This window comes from Chiloscyllium punctatum, chromosome 50, assembly GCF_047496795.1.
Source record: "Chiloscyllium punctatum isolate Juve2018m chromosome 50, sChiPun1.3, whole genome shotgun sequence".
NCBI classification, from domain to species: domain Eukaryota; kingdom Metazoa; phylum Chordata; class Chondrichthyes; order Orectolobiformes; family Hemiscylliidae; genus Chiloscyllium; species Chiloscyllium punctatum.
This window is the reverse complement of record NC_092788.1, coordinates 27969690-27989109: the sequence shown is the minus strand read 5'-3', so window position 1 is coordinate 27989109 and position 19420 is coordinate 27969690. Positions and strand designations below refer to the sequence as shown.

Sequence of the window (19420 nt, the reverse complement as noted above, 5' to 3'; positions counted from 1 at the left end):
TCAGCCACAGGAAGCCATCCCAGGAACCTCACACACCAACGAGATTCACCATTGATGGCTCTGACACTTAAAGGCCTGGAATAGCCCCATCCTTAATTTTCCACCAGTAATCCCCTGCAGCCGGTCCTAACCACAGCGCAATTTGCACTTCCCTCCAGGCTAACTGTTATTAGGTAGTTGCAAATATCCCAGGAGCTGCTAAAAAAAAACTACCAGACTCCTGCTGACACTGCAATAATCAGACAGTCTGACACTGCGCAGTAGAAAACCACTTTGCAGAAATGTGCTAAACAACACACAATAACAGCTCTATGTCTTATCACCACTGAAGAGGCTTGTTAGCAGGTAAGGGACTGACCAAAGGCACCAATCCCACCTTGATAGGACAGGGTTCTGATTCCACATCTCAATGGCATGAGCTGTTTGCTCTGCCTCCTCTCCAGCTGGGCTGTGGAAGTCCCCTCACACCAAACTCTCAAATTTCAGTTTCAGAGGTTGCAATACAAACAGCAACACAAGGTCCTCTCATCACCTGGGTCAGGCTCAAGAAACCTCACAGCACACAGAATCCAGCTCCTGATAGGGAGTCTGCCTCCGAAAGAAAATGGTTGCAGCTGGATTGATCCAACTGGGAGCAGAGTTTGCAGCAAACAAATCCTACCCTTGCTGTTGAACTGTGCAGCATAATGTTCCTTTTCGAAGAAGTGACAGGGAAGAATTCAAGACTGGGTGACACCTGCCAAGTTAAGGAAATTCTGCTCATCATCAGCCCTCTGCTTGCTTGAGCTACAGATTGTTAAAAAGCCCTAAGTGCCAAAGCAACACAGAGAAACATCCAGAGCAAGCGGACAGAAACATACATCTCTTCCACTTCTCTCCTCCAATACCTACTCCATGTAAGGTAAAGACAGAAAAACCAAGAAAGCTTTCAAGAAAGAATTGTAAAAGAAATAAAGCCTTGGGTCCATCTGACAAACTATCCGATTAAAAAAACAATCATGCACTGCTAAAAATCACTAAAGGCTGAGAATCTAACCCACTCTTGAAATCTGGCCTGTTGGTCTTCAGAACGTTGACTGTATTGTGTACATGCTTTTTCCACCCTATGATCTTTTATCCACATTGATCACAACGTGTGTATTTGGGGGCTTTGAAGGGCATTGTTTAGGTAGGTAGCGTAGTAGTCAATTAGAAATCTTGTCGTTTCTGTTTTCTCGCTAAGGTCAAGTGAGTTAAAAATAATTATTTTCTGCTCATATTGAAAGCCAGTGTGAATAGCTTTTGACCAGAGTAGCAGTGTCAGGCAAACCTGTCATAGAGTCAGACCTGTACAGCACAGAAACTGACCATTCGGTCCAACTCGCCAATGCCGACCAGATATCCGAAATAAAGCTCGTCCCATTAGCCAGCATTTGGCCCATATCTGTCGAAACCTTTCCTATTCATATCCCCATCCAGATTCCTTTTAAAATGTTGTAATTGTATCAGCCTCCACCACTTCCTCTGGCAGCTCATTCCAGCTCTGTCCTTTTGGAGGACTCATTGGGATTTTCTACATTTATACATTCTGAGGGAGAGAAGGAGGGGGGGGGGGGGGAAGAGAGAGAGAGAGAGAGAGAGAGAGAGAGAGCGCCAACCCACTCCCAATTAACTCAGTAAACTGGAAGCACTAAGCCTGATGCTGGGGGCGAGAGAGACACACACACACACACCAAGGCTCATTGAATCTAATCTCTTTGAAATGTATAAAATTCTGACAGGGTTAGAACACAGAAGAATACAGCGCAGTACAGGCCCTTTGGCCCTCGATGTTGCGCCGATCCAAGCCCACCTAACCTACACTAGCCCACTATCCTCCATATGCCTATCCAAAGCCTGGTGATAGGGTTACGCTACTGCTGCTGCTTTTCTCATTAGCATGCACCCCCTGGGTCAGTACTCTGTGCCTTTGAGCCCCACTCCAGAGATTTCAGCACAAATTCTTAGCCAACACTCCCATGTGCGACACCAAGGAAACTCCCCGCTGTCAGAGGGTCAGCACAGTTAGAATTTGTTAGGTTAGAAGGTTTTTTTCCTTCAGTAAGCAAGTGGAAGGATGTATCACAGAAAACTTGTAGATGCGGTATGTTTTGATTTCCAAAAAACATCACAAATTTCTGTCTTAAACTGGGAGACCCCTAATTCTAAAGCCAAGCCAAGTTTTGCAATAACTCACCACCCCCACCCCCCCCCCGACACATCCTCTCAGCATCCATCCTCCTGCAGTATCTTGAATGTTTTATGCTCCTCCTCCCCATATCCGAGAGAGGGGGCACCACACAACTCTTGAACTGTTTGGAGATGCTATGCTAGAGAATGAATTATCCTAGAAGCAGGTCCTACTACATGTCAAGTCTGACGTTACTGTAATGGCTTAATAATGTAAAGTGATCATGTGCAGCTTGCGTATCGAGTTCCCAGCAAAGGCTGAGCTCAACACTATGGTTAAACAGAACACTGCACGGAGCAATGTAGACAGATCCCAAATTTTCCACTGTCATTCCCTGCCTAGTTGTAGCCTGGTAAACACAGCCCAATCAGAGCTCATTATTACAGGTTCTACATTCACCAGCTGCACAGCAAGTTTTTTTATTTTTAAAACATGCGCAGATGTCACTGTTTGTTGCTGCCAGGGCTGAGGGGTCAGGCGCGAGTCCAGGCCCTGGAGCTCCCTGTGCCCCAGCCAAGACACTCAAACTTGATTAACTATATCTCTACATCATACTGAGACAGACAGAGACAGAAAGACCGACAGAGAGAGAGCGAGCGAGCGAGAGAGACACACACACACACCAAGGCTCATTGAATCTAATCTCTTTGAAATGTATAAAATTCTGACAGGGTTAGAACACAGAAGAATACAGCGCAGTACAGGCCCTTTGGCCCTCGATGTTGCGCCGATCCAAGCCCACCTAACCTACACTAGCCCACTATCCTCCATATGCCTATCCAATGCCCATTTAAATGCCCATAAAGAGGGAGAGTCCACCACTGCTACTGGCAGGGCATTCCATGAACTCACGACTCGCTGAGTAATGAATCTACCCCTAACATCTGTCCTATACCTACCACCTCTTAATTTAAAGCTATGCCCCCTCGTAATAGCTGACTCCATATGTGGAAAAAGGTTCTCATGGTCAACCCTATCTAAACCCCGAATTATCTTGTACACCTCTATTAAGTCACCCCTAATTATCTTGTACACCTCTATCAAGTCACCCCTAAACCTTCTTTTCTCCAATGAAAACAACCCCAAGTGCCTCAGCCTTTCCTCATACGATCTTCTGACTATACCAGGCAACATCCTGGTAAACCTCCTCTGCACCCGTTCCAGTGCCTCCCCATCCTTCCTATAGTATGGCGACCAAAACTGCACACAATACTCCAGATGCGGCCACACCAGAGTCTTATACAACTGCAACATGACCTCAGGACTCCGGAACTCAATTCCTGTCCCAATAAAAGCCAGTACGTCATATGCCTTCCTCACCGCACTATTTACCTGGGTGGCAACTTTCAGAGATCTGTGTACATGGACACCAAGATCCCTCTGCTCATCCACACTTCCAAGTATCCGACCATTAGCCCAGTACCCTATCTTTTTGTTACTCATACCAAAGTGAATCACCTCACACTTACCTACATTGAACTCCATTTGCCACCTTTCTGCCCAGCTCTGCAGCTTATCTATATCCCGCTGTAACCTGCCAAATCCTTCCTCACTGTCTACAACTCCACCGACTTTCGTATCATCCGCAAATTTGCTCACCCAACCTTCTAGCCCCTCCTCCAGGTCATTTATAAAAATGACAAACAGCAATGGTCCCAAAACAGATCCTTGCGGAACACCGCTAGTAAATGCTCTCCAAGATGAACCTTTACCATCAACTACTACCCTCTGTCTTCTTCCAGCCAGCCAATTCCTAATCCAAACCTCCAACTCACCCTCAATGCTATACCTCCGTATTTTTGCAGTAGCCTACCATGGGGAATCTTATCAAACGCATTACGAAAATCCATATACACATCTACCACTTTACCCTTGTCCACCTCCTTAGTCACCTTCTCAAAGAATTCAATAAGGTTTGTGCCCTTCACAAAACCATGCTGACTATCCTTGATCACATTATTCCTATCCAGATGTTCATAAATCCTATCCCTTACATTCTCTCTAAGACTTTGCCCACAACAGAAGTGAGACTCACCGGCCTATAGTTACTAGGGTTATCCCTACTCCCCTTCTTGAACAAGGGAACCACATTTGCTATCCTCCAGTCTTCTGGCAATATTCCTATAGACAACGAGGACATAAAAATCAAGGCCAATGGCTCTGCAATCTCCTCCCTTGCTTCCCAGAGAATCCTGGGATAAATGCCATCAGGCCCAGGGGACTTATCTATTTTCACCCTTTCCAGAATTTCCAACACCTCTTCCCAACATACCTCAAAGCCGTCCATTCTAATTAATTGTGACTCAATATTCACATTGGCAACAATGTCCTGTTCCTGAGTGAATACTGACGAAAAGTATTCATTCAGTGTCTCCCCAATCTCTTCAGTCTCCACATGCAACTTCCCACTGCTATCCTTGACTGGACCTATTCCTACCCTAGTCATTCTTTTATTCCTGACATACCTATAGAAAGCCTTTGGGTTTTCCCTAATCCTACCAACTAAGGACTTTTCATGTCCCCTCCTTGCTGCTCTTAGCTCTCTCTTCAGATCCTTCCTGGCTAACTTATAACTCAATCGCTCCAATTGAACCTTCACGCCTCATCTTTACATAGGCCGCCCTCTTCCCTTTAACAAGGGATTCCAATTCCTTATTAAACCATGGCTCCCTTACACGACCCTTTCCTCCCTGCCTGACAGGTACTTACTTATCAAGGACACTCAATAGTTGCTCCTTGAACAAGCTCCACATATCAATTGCGCCCTTCCCTTGAAGCCTATTTTTCCAAGCCACGCATCCTAAGTCATGCCTCACTGCATCATAATTTCCCTGCCCCCAGCTATAACTCTTGCCCTGCAGTGCACACTTATCCCTCTCCATCACGAGAGTAAGTCATCGAATTGAGGTCACTGTCCCCAAAGTGCTCACCTACCTCCAATTCTAACACCTGGTTCGTTAACCAGAACCAAATCCAGTATGGCCTCACCTCTTGTTGGCCTGTCTACATATTGTGTCAGGAAACCCTCCTGCACACATTGGACAAACACCGACCCATCTAACGAACTCGAGCTATAGCTTTCCCAGTCAATATCTGGGAAGTTAAAGACCCCCATAGCAACCACCTTATTACTTTCACTTTTCTCCTGAATCATCCTCGCAATCCTTTCTTCTACATCTCTAGGACTATTAGGAGGCCTGTAGAAAACTCCTAACAGGGTGACCTCACCTTTCCTATTTCTAACCTCAGCCCAAACTGCCTCAGATGGCGAGTCTTCATCCATCGTCCTTTCCACCGCTGTAATACTATCTTTGACAAGCAATGCCACACCTCCCCCTCTTTTACCCCCACCTCTGACCCTACTAAAACATTTAAGCCCTGGAACCTGCAACAGCCAATCCTGTTCCTGTTCTACCCATGTCTCCGTAATAGCCACAACATTGAAATCCCAGGTACCAACCCATGCTGCAAGTTCACCTACCTTATTTCGTATACTTCTTGCATTGAAGTATACATACTTCAAGCCACTTTCCGGTTTACAGGCACCCTCCGTTGAGATTGATGCCATGTTCCTAACTTCCCTACACTCCAGGTCCTGCACCCTAAAGCGACAGTCTAGGTTCCCATGCCCCTGCAGAATTAGTTTAAACCCCCCCCCCCCCCCCCCCCCAAAAGCACTAGCAAACCTCCCCCCAAGGGTACTGTGCCCCTCAGGTTCAGGTGTAGACCATCCTGTTTATAGAGGTCCCACCTTCCCCAGAAAGAACCCCAGTTATCCAATTACCAGAATCCCTCCCTCCTGCACCATCCCTGTAGCCACGCATTTAACTGTTCTCTCTCCCTATTCCTTGACTCTCTATCACGTGGCACGGTAACAAACCAGAGACAACAACTCTATTTGTTCTAACTCTGAGTTTCCAACCTAGCTCCCTGAAAGCCTGCCTAACAACCTCAGCCCTCTTCCTACCTATGTCATTGGTGCCAATGTGGACCACGACTTCGGGCTACTCCCCCCCTCCCTTAAGGACCCGGAAAACACGATCAGAGACGTCACGTACCCTTGCATCTGGGAGACAACATACCAAACGTGAGTCTCTCTCGCCCCCACAAAACTGCCTATCTGTGCCCCGAACTATCGAGTCCCCAATAACTATCGCTCTGCTCTTCTCCACCCTTCCCTTCTGAGCAACAGGGACAGGCTCCGTGACAGAGGCCTGAACCCCATTGCTTACCCCTGGTAAGTCGTCCCCCCCACAAGTATCCAAAACGGAAACGGTTGGGCAGACATTGATTTATTCGTTCTCTCACAGGATGTGAGCGTTGCCGGATGGGCCAGCATTTATTGGCCATCGTTAGCTGCCTAGGAGAAAGTGAGGACTGCAGGTGTTGGAGATCAGAGTCGAAGAGTATGGTGCTGGAAAAGCACAGCAGGTCAGGCAGCATCCGAGGAGCAGGAGAGTCAATGTTTCAAGCATAAACTCTTCATCAGCAAAACTCTCCTGCTCCTTGGATGCTGCCCGACTGGCTGTGCTTTTCCAGCACCACACTCTTCAACAGCTTTAGCTGCCCTCAAACAGATGATAGTAAGCTGCTTTCTTGAACTACTGTAATCTATTTCGTATTCACAAACCCACAGTGCCACTAGGGAAGGAGCTGCAGGAGTCTGACCCAGTGACTTTCTGAAAGAACTTAGAATGCCTACAAAGTGGAAGCAGGTCATTTGGCCCATCAAGTCCACACCGACCCTCTGAAGAGCATCCCAGCCAGACCCCACTCCCTACCCTATCCCTGTAATCCTGCATTCCCCACAGTTAATCCACCTAGCCTTCAAATCGCTGGTCACTACAGGGCAATTTAGCTTGGCCAATCTACCCTAACCTGCACAGCCCTCGGCACTTGTATGAACTGGCACTCCCAACAAACTGGCAAAAATTATATACATCAAATACCAGATGCTTACTACATTATGGTGATCTCCAAGCAGTCAATTGAGGGTGCGAGTGAGAAGGTTCTCTGCCAGTAAGCTTTATTTAAGGCAGAGTTACATTATTATTTAAAGCATAGATCACTTAAATAAAGTATAACAGTCATGTTTATACCCTTGACACTACTCTTCTATGATTTAGTGTGTTTTTCTATTGATTACGTGGATCCCTTGACCAACCACATAGGTGCCAGCCAATGCTGGAGATGGATTTCTAGAAATGAAAATATCAAGGGCCATAGGAGAGGGGTGTTGAGATAGAGGATCAGCCATGATAAAGTTGAATAGTGCATTGGTCACACTGGACTGAGCGACCTTCTGCAGTTCCTATTTTGCACATTTCATACTTTTTGGAATCATCGAATCCTTACTGTGTGGAAACAGACCAATTAGTCCATCGAGTCCTCACTGACCCTCCAAATAACATCCCACCCAGATCCACCCCTTTACCGTATCTCTGAAATCCTGCATTCTCCACGGCCAATCCACCCTAACCTGCACATCCCTGGGCACTACGGGGACAATTTAGACGCAGCCAATCCGCCCGAACCTGCACATCTTTTGACTGTGGGTGGAAACCGGAGCACCTGGAGGAAACCCACACAGACAGGGAAAGAATGTGCAGATTCCACACATTCTTTCCCTGTTGGTGGAATCGAAACAGGGTTCCTGGTGCTGTGAGGCTGTGCTAACCACTGAACCACCATGCTGCCCTTATGATGATTGCGGCTTCCCATTATCCAGATATACACAAGCCCACAAGTGTTAAAAATAGACAGAAAAGGACACCTGTGATGTTCCTGTCTCTGCCCCACATGAGTTTAGCCACTCAAAGGTTCTTTCTGTGTTGTGGCAGAACCAGCCGGCACGCTGAGGTCATTTGCAATCGCTGATTGCGCACAGAAAATAAAACCCAGAGAAGCGCGGCACTAACCTGCAGTTCGCACCAAGCAACCTCAACCCAGGTCTCAGTATCCAAGCCCTTGTACACAGTCTTAAAGGCTCCTCGCCCGAGTTCAATGTCAAATTTCAGGAAGCGGCCTCCCGGAGAGGTGGCGACCGCCTTCATCTCGGCCTCCTCCTCATTCTCCTTCTCCGTCCTCTCGCGGGCCACCTCCCTGGGACCCTCTGGGGCAGGCCCTCGGGGTGTTGCCAGCTCACTCCGGCCCTCGGGGGTGCTTGGGCAGGCATGGCCATCGGGCTGTCGGCCTCCCACCGGCTCCCGATCGACCAGCTCCACACTCCTGCGCACAAAGCGGTGGTTCTCGGCGTCCCGGTCCAGTCGTGCCGGGAGGCCCGGGGGACTGCCGTCGCCAGCCCTCTCCATCTTGCCAGGGGCAGGGGTTGAACCTGAGTCTGAGCCAGAGCCAGCGGGTGCCTGCCCGGAGCTGCTGGGCACCCCTCCCGGTTTGCTGGAATCCTCCGGACCGGTGGGCTCTCCTGGGTCCGTTGCCATCACTCCAAAGAAACAATATAAGAGTGTTTCAGGGATTCCAAAAGAAAGAGACACCTCCTTCTCCCCTGTTGTCGTCACAATCGGACAACCTCCGAAGCAGTTCCTTTAATTTAAGATATGGCAGCCGAATGGTTCCTTGGCACCTTCGACACCGGCATCTTGACCGACGCGCAGACACGGTTTGCCCTTCAGAGTAATAAAAGCGCAGCCTCCTTCTTCAGATTTCAAACAGGTGACAGGCAGTCACAGGACACCACATTCTCTGTTAATGATAAAAGGAAAGAGCATTAGGGAGGCAGATGGAAAGACAGCAGTTAAGAGCACCTAGCCCAGCTCTTCATTAAGACATAGGAGCAGACATTAAGCAATTCAGCCCATCGAGGCCACTCCGTCTTTCAATCACAGCTGATACATTTCTCAAACCCATTCTCCCTGTAACCCTTGATTTCTTTGATACTGAAGCACCTATCTCCACTTCTGTGGCGATGAACTCCATCGATTCCCCACTCGCTGGCTGAAGTAGTTTCTCTTTATCTCCACTCTAAAAATCGTCTTCCTTTTTCTCTGACACTATACCCTCGGGTCCTAGTCACTCCTACTAATGGAAACATCTTCCCAACATCTACACTGTCCAAGCCATTCAATATTCTGTACGTTTCAATGAGATCCCCCCCCCCGCCACCGTCATCCTTCTAAACTCCATCGAGCATAAACCCAGAGTCGTCAAACGTTCCTCATGTGTTAAGCTTTTTACTCCTGGGCCCATGCTAGTGAACCTCCACTGAACACGCTCCAAGGCCAGTACATCTTTCCTGAGTTATGGAGTCCAAAACTGCTCACAATACTCCAAATGTGGTCTGACCACAACCTTATAGAGCCTCAGAAGTACATTCCTGCTTTTATATTCAAGTCCCCTCAAAATAAATGCCATCACTATATTTGCCTAATTACTGACTCAACCCGCAAGTTTACCTTGAGAGAATCCAGACTAGAACTCCCAAGTCTCTTTGCAATTCTGAATTTTCTCCCCATTTAGAAAATAGCCTATGCCTCTATTCTTCCTACCAAAGTGCATGACCTCACACTTTCCCACACTGTACTCCTTCTGCCATTTCTTTGGCCACTCTCCCAACCTGTCCAAATCCTTCTGCAGCCTCCCCGCCTCCTCAATGCTACCTGCCCTCTACCTATCTTTGTAGGTCCATCAGGCAGGCAGCAAAATAAACTAAAAACTGCTCAGCTCAAACATAAGAAATAGGAGCAGGAGTAGGCAATCTGGCCTCTGGAGCCTGCTCCGTCATTCAATACGATCATGGCTGATCGTTTCATGGACTCAGCTCCACTTACTGGCCCACTCACAATAACCCTCAATTCCTTTATCTTTGCCTTAAAAACATTCAATGAGGCAGTCTCAACTGCTTCATTGGGTCGGGAATTCCACAGATTCACAACCCTTTGGGTGAACAAGCTCCTCCTCAACTCAATCTGAAATCTGCTCCCCTTATTTTGAGGCTATGGCCCTTAGTTCTCGTTTCACAATCCAGTGGAAATAACTTGTCCTGCTTCTATCTTAGCTATTCCCTTCATGATTTTATGTTTCTTTAAGTTCCTCCCTCATTCTTCTAGATTCCAATGAGTATAGTTCCAGTCTACTCAATCTCTCCTCTTAAGCCAACCCTCTCAACACTGGAATCAACTATGTGAACCTTCTCTGCACCTCCTTCAAGGCCAGAACATCCTTTCTCAAGTAAGGAGACCAGAACTGTCCACAGTACTGCAGGCGTGGTCTCACCAGCACCTCTGCAGCTGTCACATAACCCCACTCTTTTTGAACTAGCAATGAAGGATAATATTTTTCAGAGAATCCCTACAGTGTGGAAACAGGCCATTCCACCCAAAAAGTCCACATCAACTCTCCGAAGAGCATCCCATCCAGATTCACGCCTCTATCCCTGTAACCTTGCATATCCCATAGCTAATCCACCGAACCCACACACAATGGGCAATTTAGCATGGTCAATCCATCTAACCTGCACATCTTTGGACTGTGGGAGGAAACCAGAGCACCCAGAGGAAACCCATACAGACTCGGGGAAAATTTGCAAATTCCACACAGACAGCCGCCAGAGGCTGGAATTGAACATAGGTCCCTAGCACTTTACAGGCAGCAGTGCGAACCACTGAGCCACCGAGCAGAAACTTGCCTTTTTAATTACCTGCTGCACCTGAAAAACAACTTTTTGTGATTAGTATACAAAAATAGCCAGGTCCCTCGGCATAGCGAAGAGGATGGACTAATTCAGTGGCCCCTCACTGTCAACCACCTGGCTTGGCAGGAAAGTCAATTCAAGGGACACATACACAGAAAGCCTTTGGTCCCTCTAACTTGCTCTGCAATTTGGTAAGATGATGGCTGATTGGATTGTGTACTTGATTACACTTTCCTGCCCATCCCCTCTTGCATTCCCATTGTTAGTCATGTACCTCACTACCTCTGTCTTAATAAGCCACTGAGGAGGGTCCTTCACTCTTAGGACCCTCCTGAGTAAGTTGAGAGAAGGATTTCCTAAGGTTTTGCCAACTTCTGTCAGTCTGCCAGTCCCATGCTATCTCTCTGCCTCAGATATAATTTTCACCTCTCTTTCCCAAGTAGATATCTTCTAAACAAGCCGCTCAGAGTTATTATGGCCCATCCCCTGGAGGCGTACTGACTCACAGGTAGGGGCGCTACTACTGCAGCAGGTGGCTGGTGCAGAGCGACAGGTGCAGGCAAGTGCTCCACCACACATACACACATACTGACTGTGTGGAGTTTGCACGTTCTCCCCGTGTCTGCGTGGGTTTCCTCCGGGTGCTCCGGTTTCCTCCCACAGTCCAAAGATGTGCAGGTCAGGTGAATTGGCCATGCTAAATTGCCCGTAGTGTTAGGTAAGGGGTCGATGTAGATGTAGATGTAGATGTAGATGTAGGGGTATGGGTGGGTACGCTTCGGCGGGGCGGTGTGGACTTGTTGGGCCGAAGGGCCTGTTTCCACACTGGAAGTAATCTAATTACGTGAATCACAACTGGCAAGGTGCAACCAATGATTAGGGAGGCAAAGGGAATGTTGTCATTTATTGCAAAAGGCACGGAGTATAAAAGTAGGAACTGCTGCTGCAAATACACAGGGCCTTTTGGACCACATGGGAGGACTGCATACAGTTTTGCTCACTTTATTTTGAGGATATACAGGTGTCTTCGTTAGATTATTCATGCAGAGACTCAGCTAATGTTCTGGGGACATGGGTTCAAATGCTGCCATGGAGGAGTTTGAATTCAATTTAAAAAAAACTGAAATTAAGAATACACTGATGACCATGTCAATTGTTGGAAAACCCATCTGATTCAATCATGTCCTTCAGGGAAGGAAATCTGCCATCCTCACCTGGTCTGGCCTGCATGTGACTTCAGATCTACAGCAATGTGGCTGACTCTCAATTGCCCTCTGTAATGGCCTAGCAAGCCCCACAGTTGTACCAATGGTTACAAAGTCTCTGAGTGCAACATGGAACAGACAATAAATACCAGCCAGCAACACTCATCCCACAAATGAATTATACAGAAATAACAGACTGGAGGCAGTTCAGGGATTCGGCCAATTCCTTGGATGAAGGGGTTGTCGTAACGAGGAAGCTTTGAGCAGGTTAGGCATTGAGAAGAATCAGATATGATCACACTGAAACAGGTCAGGGGTGATTGGGGTTGGGTGGGTGCTTCAGCTTCCCATACCCAGCATTGGGCAGCACGGTTTAAAAATAAGAGCTCTTAAGACAGTGATTTGGAAAAATTCATTTGTCAAAAGGCCGTGAATCCTCTCCCCACAAAGATCAGTACAGGCAGGGCCATGGAAAAGTTTTTAAGGCTCAGGTAGTTAGAGTGGCAAGGCAGTCAAACAAGTTTGGTGAGGGAACAACTGGATCAGCCGCAATCACATCAAATGACATAGCAGGTTCAAGGGGCCGAATTGCCTACAGCTTTTTTTTTTAATTTTTCCACGGGATGTGGGTGCTGCTGGCTTTTTTTTTTGCACAGCCTCAGCGGACTCCGGAACTGAGCATCTTGCCAGACCCTTTTTTTGCAGTCAGTTAAGAGTCAATCACATCACCGTGGGCTTAGAGTCGCATGTAGGCCAGACCAGGTAAGGATGGCAGATTGCCACTCTTGACGGTCAGAAGTGAACCCCAACGGGTTTCTTGCATTGCACTCGACAGGACCCTTGGCAAGAATACAAATTCAAGGGAAAACTAAACACAGACTGCTTGAGAGGAGATTGCCGATTGGTTGATAAACGGACTCTGATTAGTAGAGGCATTGCCATGGAGAATGCTGAATTAACACCTATAAAACCCATTCTTGGCCCTCCAGGACTGATCAAGCATTACTGCCTAAACCAGCAAGCCCATGGCTGGACAGATCTCAACCTCAAACGGAGAATAGCACAGCGGACTCTGGCAATAAAGGAAACAAACTTCTAACCAAGGCGATGTTCCAGGAAAGGGTCACGATTCATTCCTGAATCCACACCCCTGAATCCAGCAGGTATTTTTTTTTTAAATCCTCCCTTTCATATTCCCACATTCAAAGTTACAACAGCAGCCTTCATCCACAGTCACATTTAGTTTCAGTCCCTTAAATAAAACAAAACGAAATAAAAATGTCTTTCCGGTTTAAAATCCATTTCACGCATTTGATTAGATTAGATTCCCTACGGTGTGGAAACAGGCCCTTCGGCCCAACAAGTCCACACCGATTCTCTGAAGAGTAACCCACCCAGACCCATTTCCCTCTGACTAATGCACCTATCTCTACGGGCAATTGAGCATGGCCAATTCACCTGGCCTGCACATCTTTGGACTGTGGGAGGAAACCGGAGCACCCGGAGGAAACCCACGCAGAGAATGTGCAAACTCCGCACAGACAGTCGCTCGAGGCCAGAATCGAACATGAGACCCTAGTGCTGTGAGGCATCAGTGCTAACCACCGTGCCGCATTATGTTAGATAAATTCCTGTTATCTTAACCATATTTTAATAATCTGAGACAGTAATGGGAGAAGCGAGACAAGAAGATACAGCCTTTTTGCAAAGCACTAAATTAATGCATTCACAAGCGAGCGCTATTTTCTAAATGTCTTGACTCCAGACAGGGGATCTAATAGGATTGCACAACTAGCAGTTTCAGTCTGATACATCAGACAGCTCTATATCGAGAAGGAAGTGGCAGTGGCAGGAACCACTTCCTTTTACTCAGTCCAACTATGGAAGAGGCCATTTAGCCCGTTGAATCCACACCAGTCCTAAACTTACCTTCTCTCTGTCTGCCGCTCTCACACAATCACAGCTCTCCTTGCTCTCATTTCATTTCCCAGACCTTTTCAAATAAGTACTTCCTTTTCCAAGGATTCAAGTTTCTACGTCAATGGGCACTTCAACGGCCGCTCCCCCATCAGCAACAGGTTCAATGCTATCGGCCCTGTTGATACTAAACAAGATACTGTAGCTGGACAAAGTCAAACTTTCAGTCAAGAAAGTGATGTAGTGGTGAAATTACACCAAGGGTGGTAGATGCTTGGAATTCTCTTCTACAAATACCAGTGAATCCTGGATCAGTTGTTAATTTTAAATCTGAAAGGAATAAAATTGTGTTTAGCAAAGATATTAATGGGTATGGGCCAAAGGCTTGTCTATGGAATTAGGCCACAGTCCAGCGACAATCCCAACGAATGGTGGAACAGGTTCAAGGGGCCTGTTCCTAACTTCATATGTTACTGGATATGGGTTTCAATCCCACCACAGCAGCGACTGGAATTTAAGTTTGCTCTGGTAGCACCTTTTTTTTTGGCCATCCAATTTTGATGGGCTGAATGGTCTCTTCCACACTGAATTATCCCATTAAAGATGACACCATCGCTCCCCTCCCAAATGAAAGGTTTTCCCCTGGAGTCTGTCTGGCCTATTTCGCACAGCAACCAACCCAGTACTGCCAGTCCCACCCCAAACATCCAACACATTGTACACACAGTACAGCAAGTGCGTGTGCGCGGAGGAAACTGGACTCTCTATCTCTCCCTTCAGACAGCTGGTGCTTGGGAACAGCTCCAGTCGTGGAGACAGTCCATGGTCACCGTTATGTGAACCACAAAGCTTGCATGCATGTAGGGCAGGCAATTAGGCAGATAAATGGAATGCTGCTGTGCATTGTGAGGCGGAAGTAATGAGTTCATCCAGTAGAGACTGGCAGATTTCACTCTTGAAGACGCTGAGCGAAAAGTGTCGAGATCATTCAGACATAATCTTATTGAACGGAGTATTGGGTTTGAGGGGCCGAATGGCCGCCTCCTCCGCCGTCACACACAGGAATAGCCATCTATGTCCATCACAGCAAGGGCAAAGATATAGGCTGATGAAAGAGACCTGACCTCAGCAGGAGACCACGACCCTGGTCAGAGGTGATAATGAATCAAGAAAGAGGTGGGGAGAGGGGAATGAGTGGCAAAAGGTGGGTTGGGTGAGGAGTCAAAAGAGGGGAAAGAACAGGCAAAGTCTGATGGATAGACAGAACAAACGATGCTGAAGTGAGGAGCAGCGGAGAGAGAGAAACTAAACACGGCACATCCCCACCAGAGAGGAGACAAGACAGCACTGCTCCAAAACCGACACAACCAACTCAATTCCCTCACTCACCAACTGGGGCACACAAACCCTAAACGACAAACCTCTGGGGCATCAGTGAGCAAACTACCCTGACATAAAGCCGGTCACTGTCACCAGAAGTATCTCAAGCACCTGCATCGGCATCCCACTCGGCAACTGGCCTCTCTTCAGGATAATGCTAGACTCCCAGACTCATTCTACACTCCAGATGGCCAAGGAAGTGTTGAGCCAAGTCCTTGGTCTTTTTTTAAAATATGACGAGCGTTTCAGCAAGAAGGAAGCACAAAGCAGCTAAATCATGACACAGGTACTTACTTATCAAACAATCAGTCCTTTTGCAGTCTACTTCAGATGGACAAGCAGGAGGCTGGAAGATCACAGCAAGGCAGAAAGCATCAGAAGGTGGAGAAGTCAACATTTTGGGTATAACCTTTCTTCAGGACTGAGGGGTGGGGGTAAGGGGAGCTGCAGATAAAGGGGGTGTTGTGGGGCGAAGGGTGAGTGGTGAGGTAGTGATAGGTGAGCACAGGTAGAGGTTATGATCTGGTTGGTCAATGGGAGGAACTAATCTGGTCAGTAGCTGGAAGGATCAGTCAGGGGAATGGAAGGGGGGGAGCTGTAAAAGGTGCCGGGGGATGGGAAGTGAAGGTTATTTGAAATTGAAGAACTCAATGTTGAGTCCTCCAGGCCGTAGGCTGCCCAGGCAGAAGATGAGGTGCTGTTCCTCCAATTTGCAGTCTGTTTCATGTGGCAATGGAGGAGACAGAGGATAGTTGTGTCAGAAACGGGATGGGAAGGGGAATTAAATGGGCAGGCACAGCTGAGACACTCGGTGAAACCTGCCCTGAGATTACATTTGGTCTCACCAATGTTGAGAAGACCACATTGGGAGCACAGGATGCAGTAAATTTGGTTGGAGGAGATGCAGGGAAATCTCTGTCTCACCTGGAAGGACTGCTTGGGACCCTGGATGGAGGTGAGATGGAGGTGTGCCAGCAGGTTTTGCAACTCCCCTTCCCCCACCCCCAGTCCTTAAGGGTTACACCTGAAATGTTGACTACTCCACCTCCTGATGCTGCCTGACTTGCTGTGTTCTTCCAGCTTCCTGCTCATCTACCTTGGATTCCAGCATTTGCAGTTTTTGTTTTGGTCTCGAACTTATGCAGCACTTTAGGGCCATTTAAATCACTCTGGCCTCTGAAGCAAACACCCCCTGCAGCACTGCATGACCGTGCCTGGGGATCCGAGCATTGAAGCAAGACAGAGTAGGGGTAGAAGCTTGGAACTCTCACAGCTGGAGGGCTCTCTCCTGCTCTCAAAGCACGGGTGGATGAACAGGTCAGAACGACCACCACAAGCTGAAATAACAGAGTCAGCCTGGCTGCGGGAGGACCAAAGAGCTGGGCAACAGTGTCTTCTAATGTGGGGAAAATGGTTAGCACTGCTGCCTCACAGCAGCAGGTATCCAGGCTCGATTCCATCCTTGGGCGACTGTCTGTGAGTAAGATTGCACGTCCTTTACTGTGTCTGTGTTGGTTTCCTCCCACAGTCCAAACCTGTGCAGGTTGGGTGGACTGGTCATGCTAAATTGCTCTATAGTCCCCAGAGATGTGCAGACAAGGTGGTTTGGCCATGGGAAATGCAGGGTTACAGGGGTAGGGTGGGTGGGTGGGTGGGATGCTCTTCAGTGGGTCAGTGCAGACTTGATGGGCCGAACAGTTTCTATCTGCAATGTAAGGATTATATGATCGCTGTCACCACTGACTCCCTTGGTGAGTTTGAAAGCAGTCACAGTCTCTTCTGTAAAACAGCACTGGAACTGTGCAGTTAGATATACTCCCCCTGAAGGGACATTACCAGCAGTCAGTACTGCACAATCTAATGGGGGAGATACAAACAGCTGAATGGCACTTGTCCAGAGGCCAGCACGGCCCACCCTGGTCTCGGGGCGAGTCAGTGAAGAGCTGTTGAAGTGAATGTACAGAGTGCTTGGGAAAAACTGGGGAATGCATCTAAACTGAGGAGGACCAAGATATGAAGTCAAAACAGCCTCCACCTGGTGCTGTAAGACACTATGATTCTATGCAATTGCACTCAACATTTCACACAAGTCCCAAAGGCAGGGACAGATTGGAGGAGAGGTGCCAAAAGGAACACCCGCTGGCTGGGCTAAGACTCGATTCCACAGCTACCCTGGGAGATGAGCATGACCTCTGGAATGGCAAGAGAGGCAGGGGCAGGACAAAACTATGATGCCCGATCCAGTCAATTAGCCAGCAGGCACCCAGCATCTCTGAGCTACAGCCACAATAATGGGTGCTTGGGGAATGCACCTGCACCCCCTTCCCAGCCTTGGCCGAGAGAAATGAGTCATGGCTTTGCAGCATGGAGGAAAAGAGAGGTTGTGGTTAGGGAACGGCAAACACCATCAGAAAACTAAAGACACCACCCTCACACAAAAACAGAAGGTTTCCACAATACAAGAACTGGCCATGGGACCTTCAAAGCACTTACACGTCCCAAACCATTTCACACGGGCGTGACAAAGGTGTGACTGTGTGTTAATGGGGGGGGGGGGGGTGCATGACGCAGAGTGGGGGCTACCGTATTATCCACAGTGACTTTGCCTCAAACCAAAGTACAACCGATTGTATCCAGCAGATGACCAGCTTCCACAATCCATCACCAACTCCACACACCTCCCCCTCCACACACACACACACAGGAGGATATCTTATTGCCATTCCTTCCTGATCTGTCCAGATATGTCATGTGGTAGCTACAAGCTACCATGTTGTACCTGAAGTAAAACTGAAAACAGAGGAGAGATACCGCTCCCCCGCACCACCACCACCCCCGCCAAAAGTCTTTGTTATAGACGACACAATCCAAAGTTTCTGAAACAAGGAGACACCCTGGTGAGCACCATCATACCTGTTGTAATCCAAAGCTCCTTGCGCCCACCATTTGGTTTGCAGAACTTTGCCACTCAGGGCACCCAAACATTTAATGACCCATACATTTAAACACAAGCAATTTGGGAAGGAAAGCAGGAACTGCCAAGCAGTAAAAAGGCTGAAAATCGACAGAGGTGAAGGAGGGGGACGCAATGAAGATTTTACTGTATCATGTAACACCCACCTCAACTACCCTTGCAGAGGCAGTCCATGTCCAAGCAGTGCCCATCGCGAGGGGTACAAGCTGCAGTGCGCTCAATCATTCACAGGTTTCACCGAGTCCCAGCACTACATCACAGCTGCTTGTGATCTCGAAAGCCACAGGAGGAAGTGGAGGTGGGCGGGGGGAAGGGAATTTTAAAAGACTGACAAAGCAGAGACGGTGTGTGTCATCTACTTTCAGAAGGGACGGGCAGGTGGGGCTCCCAACAGTAAAGTTCAAGGACCAGATCTCAGGCCAGGTGCCTGACATGAGCAGCCCCATCCCAAAACCTGAATTGCCATATGCACTCAATGCCTGCAGGTGCATACCTACCTCGATAGATAGCAAAGCCCATTCAGCAAACAAAATCCCAGATCCTGACACGTCGCTGAGCTTTACACACACACACAACCCACACCCGTGTTCCGGCTTTTTTAGTGTCAGAAACTCAAGCAGAGGCACACTGTACTTACAAACCACCATCAGCCCGAAAACAAAACTCCACCTCCACAGCCAAGACGCAACTTTCCAAATAACAAGAAAACAAAAGGCACACCGGCCAAGCGAGGAGGAGAAGGGTCAGCCGCCAAGTCAATTTTTTCCAGTCATTTTCAACCAACATGACAGGTACACAAACACAACGTCAGGGTAAATCTCCACACCACAGAACATCCATATGAATCTCCAACACTAAACTTCGGCAGGCAAAATATCGGACATTGAGTCATATAGTATGGAAACCGACTCTTCAGTCCAACCAGTCATAGAGCTGTGCTGTACAGCACAGAAACAGTCCCTTTGGTCCAACTCATCCATGCTGACCAGATATCCTAAATTAATCTAGTCCCACTTGTCAGTCTATGCCCACCCACATTCTCAAAATAAACTAGTGCCACCTGTCTGCGCTTGGCCTGTATCCCT

The 19420-nt window shown here is 47.9% G+C and overlaps 1 protein-coding gene across 2 annotated transcripts in view; it reads right to left on the bottom strand.

The window, feature by feature from the left end:
* LOC140470097 (serine/threonine-protein kinase WNK3-like) overlaps positions 1–19420 on the bottom strand; it is an 80569-nt gene that overhangs the window by 58818 nt on the left and 2331 nt on the right. The window contains exons 1-2 of one of the 2 annotated variants that reach the window (XM_072566534.1): positions 18482–18601; positions 8128–8911 (exon numbers count right to left, since the gene is read on the bottom strand). In XM_072566534.1, coding sequence (XP_072422635.1) covers positions 8128–8649 — 522 coding nt within the window. In that variant the 5' untranslated portion in view covers positions 8650–8911; positions 18482–18601. Of the gene's footprint in view, positions 1–8127; positions 8912–18481; positions 18602–19420 lie in introns of those variants that run through there. The other variant, XM_072566533.1, reaches the window with a different exon arrangement.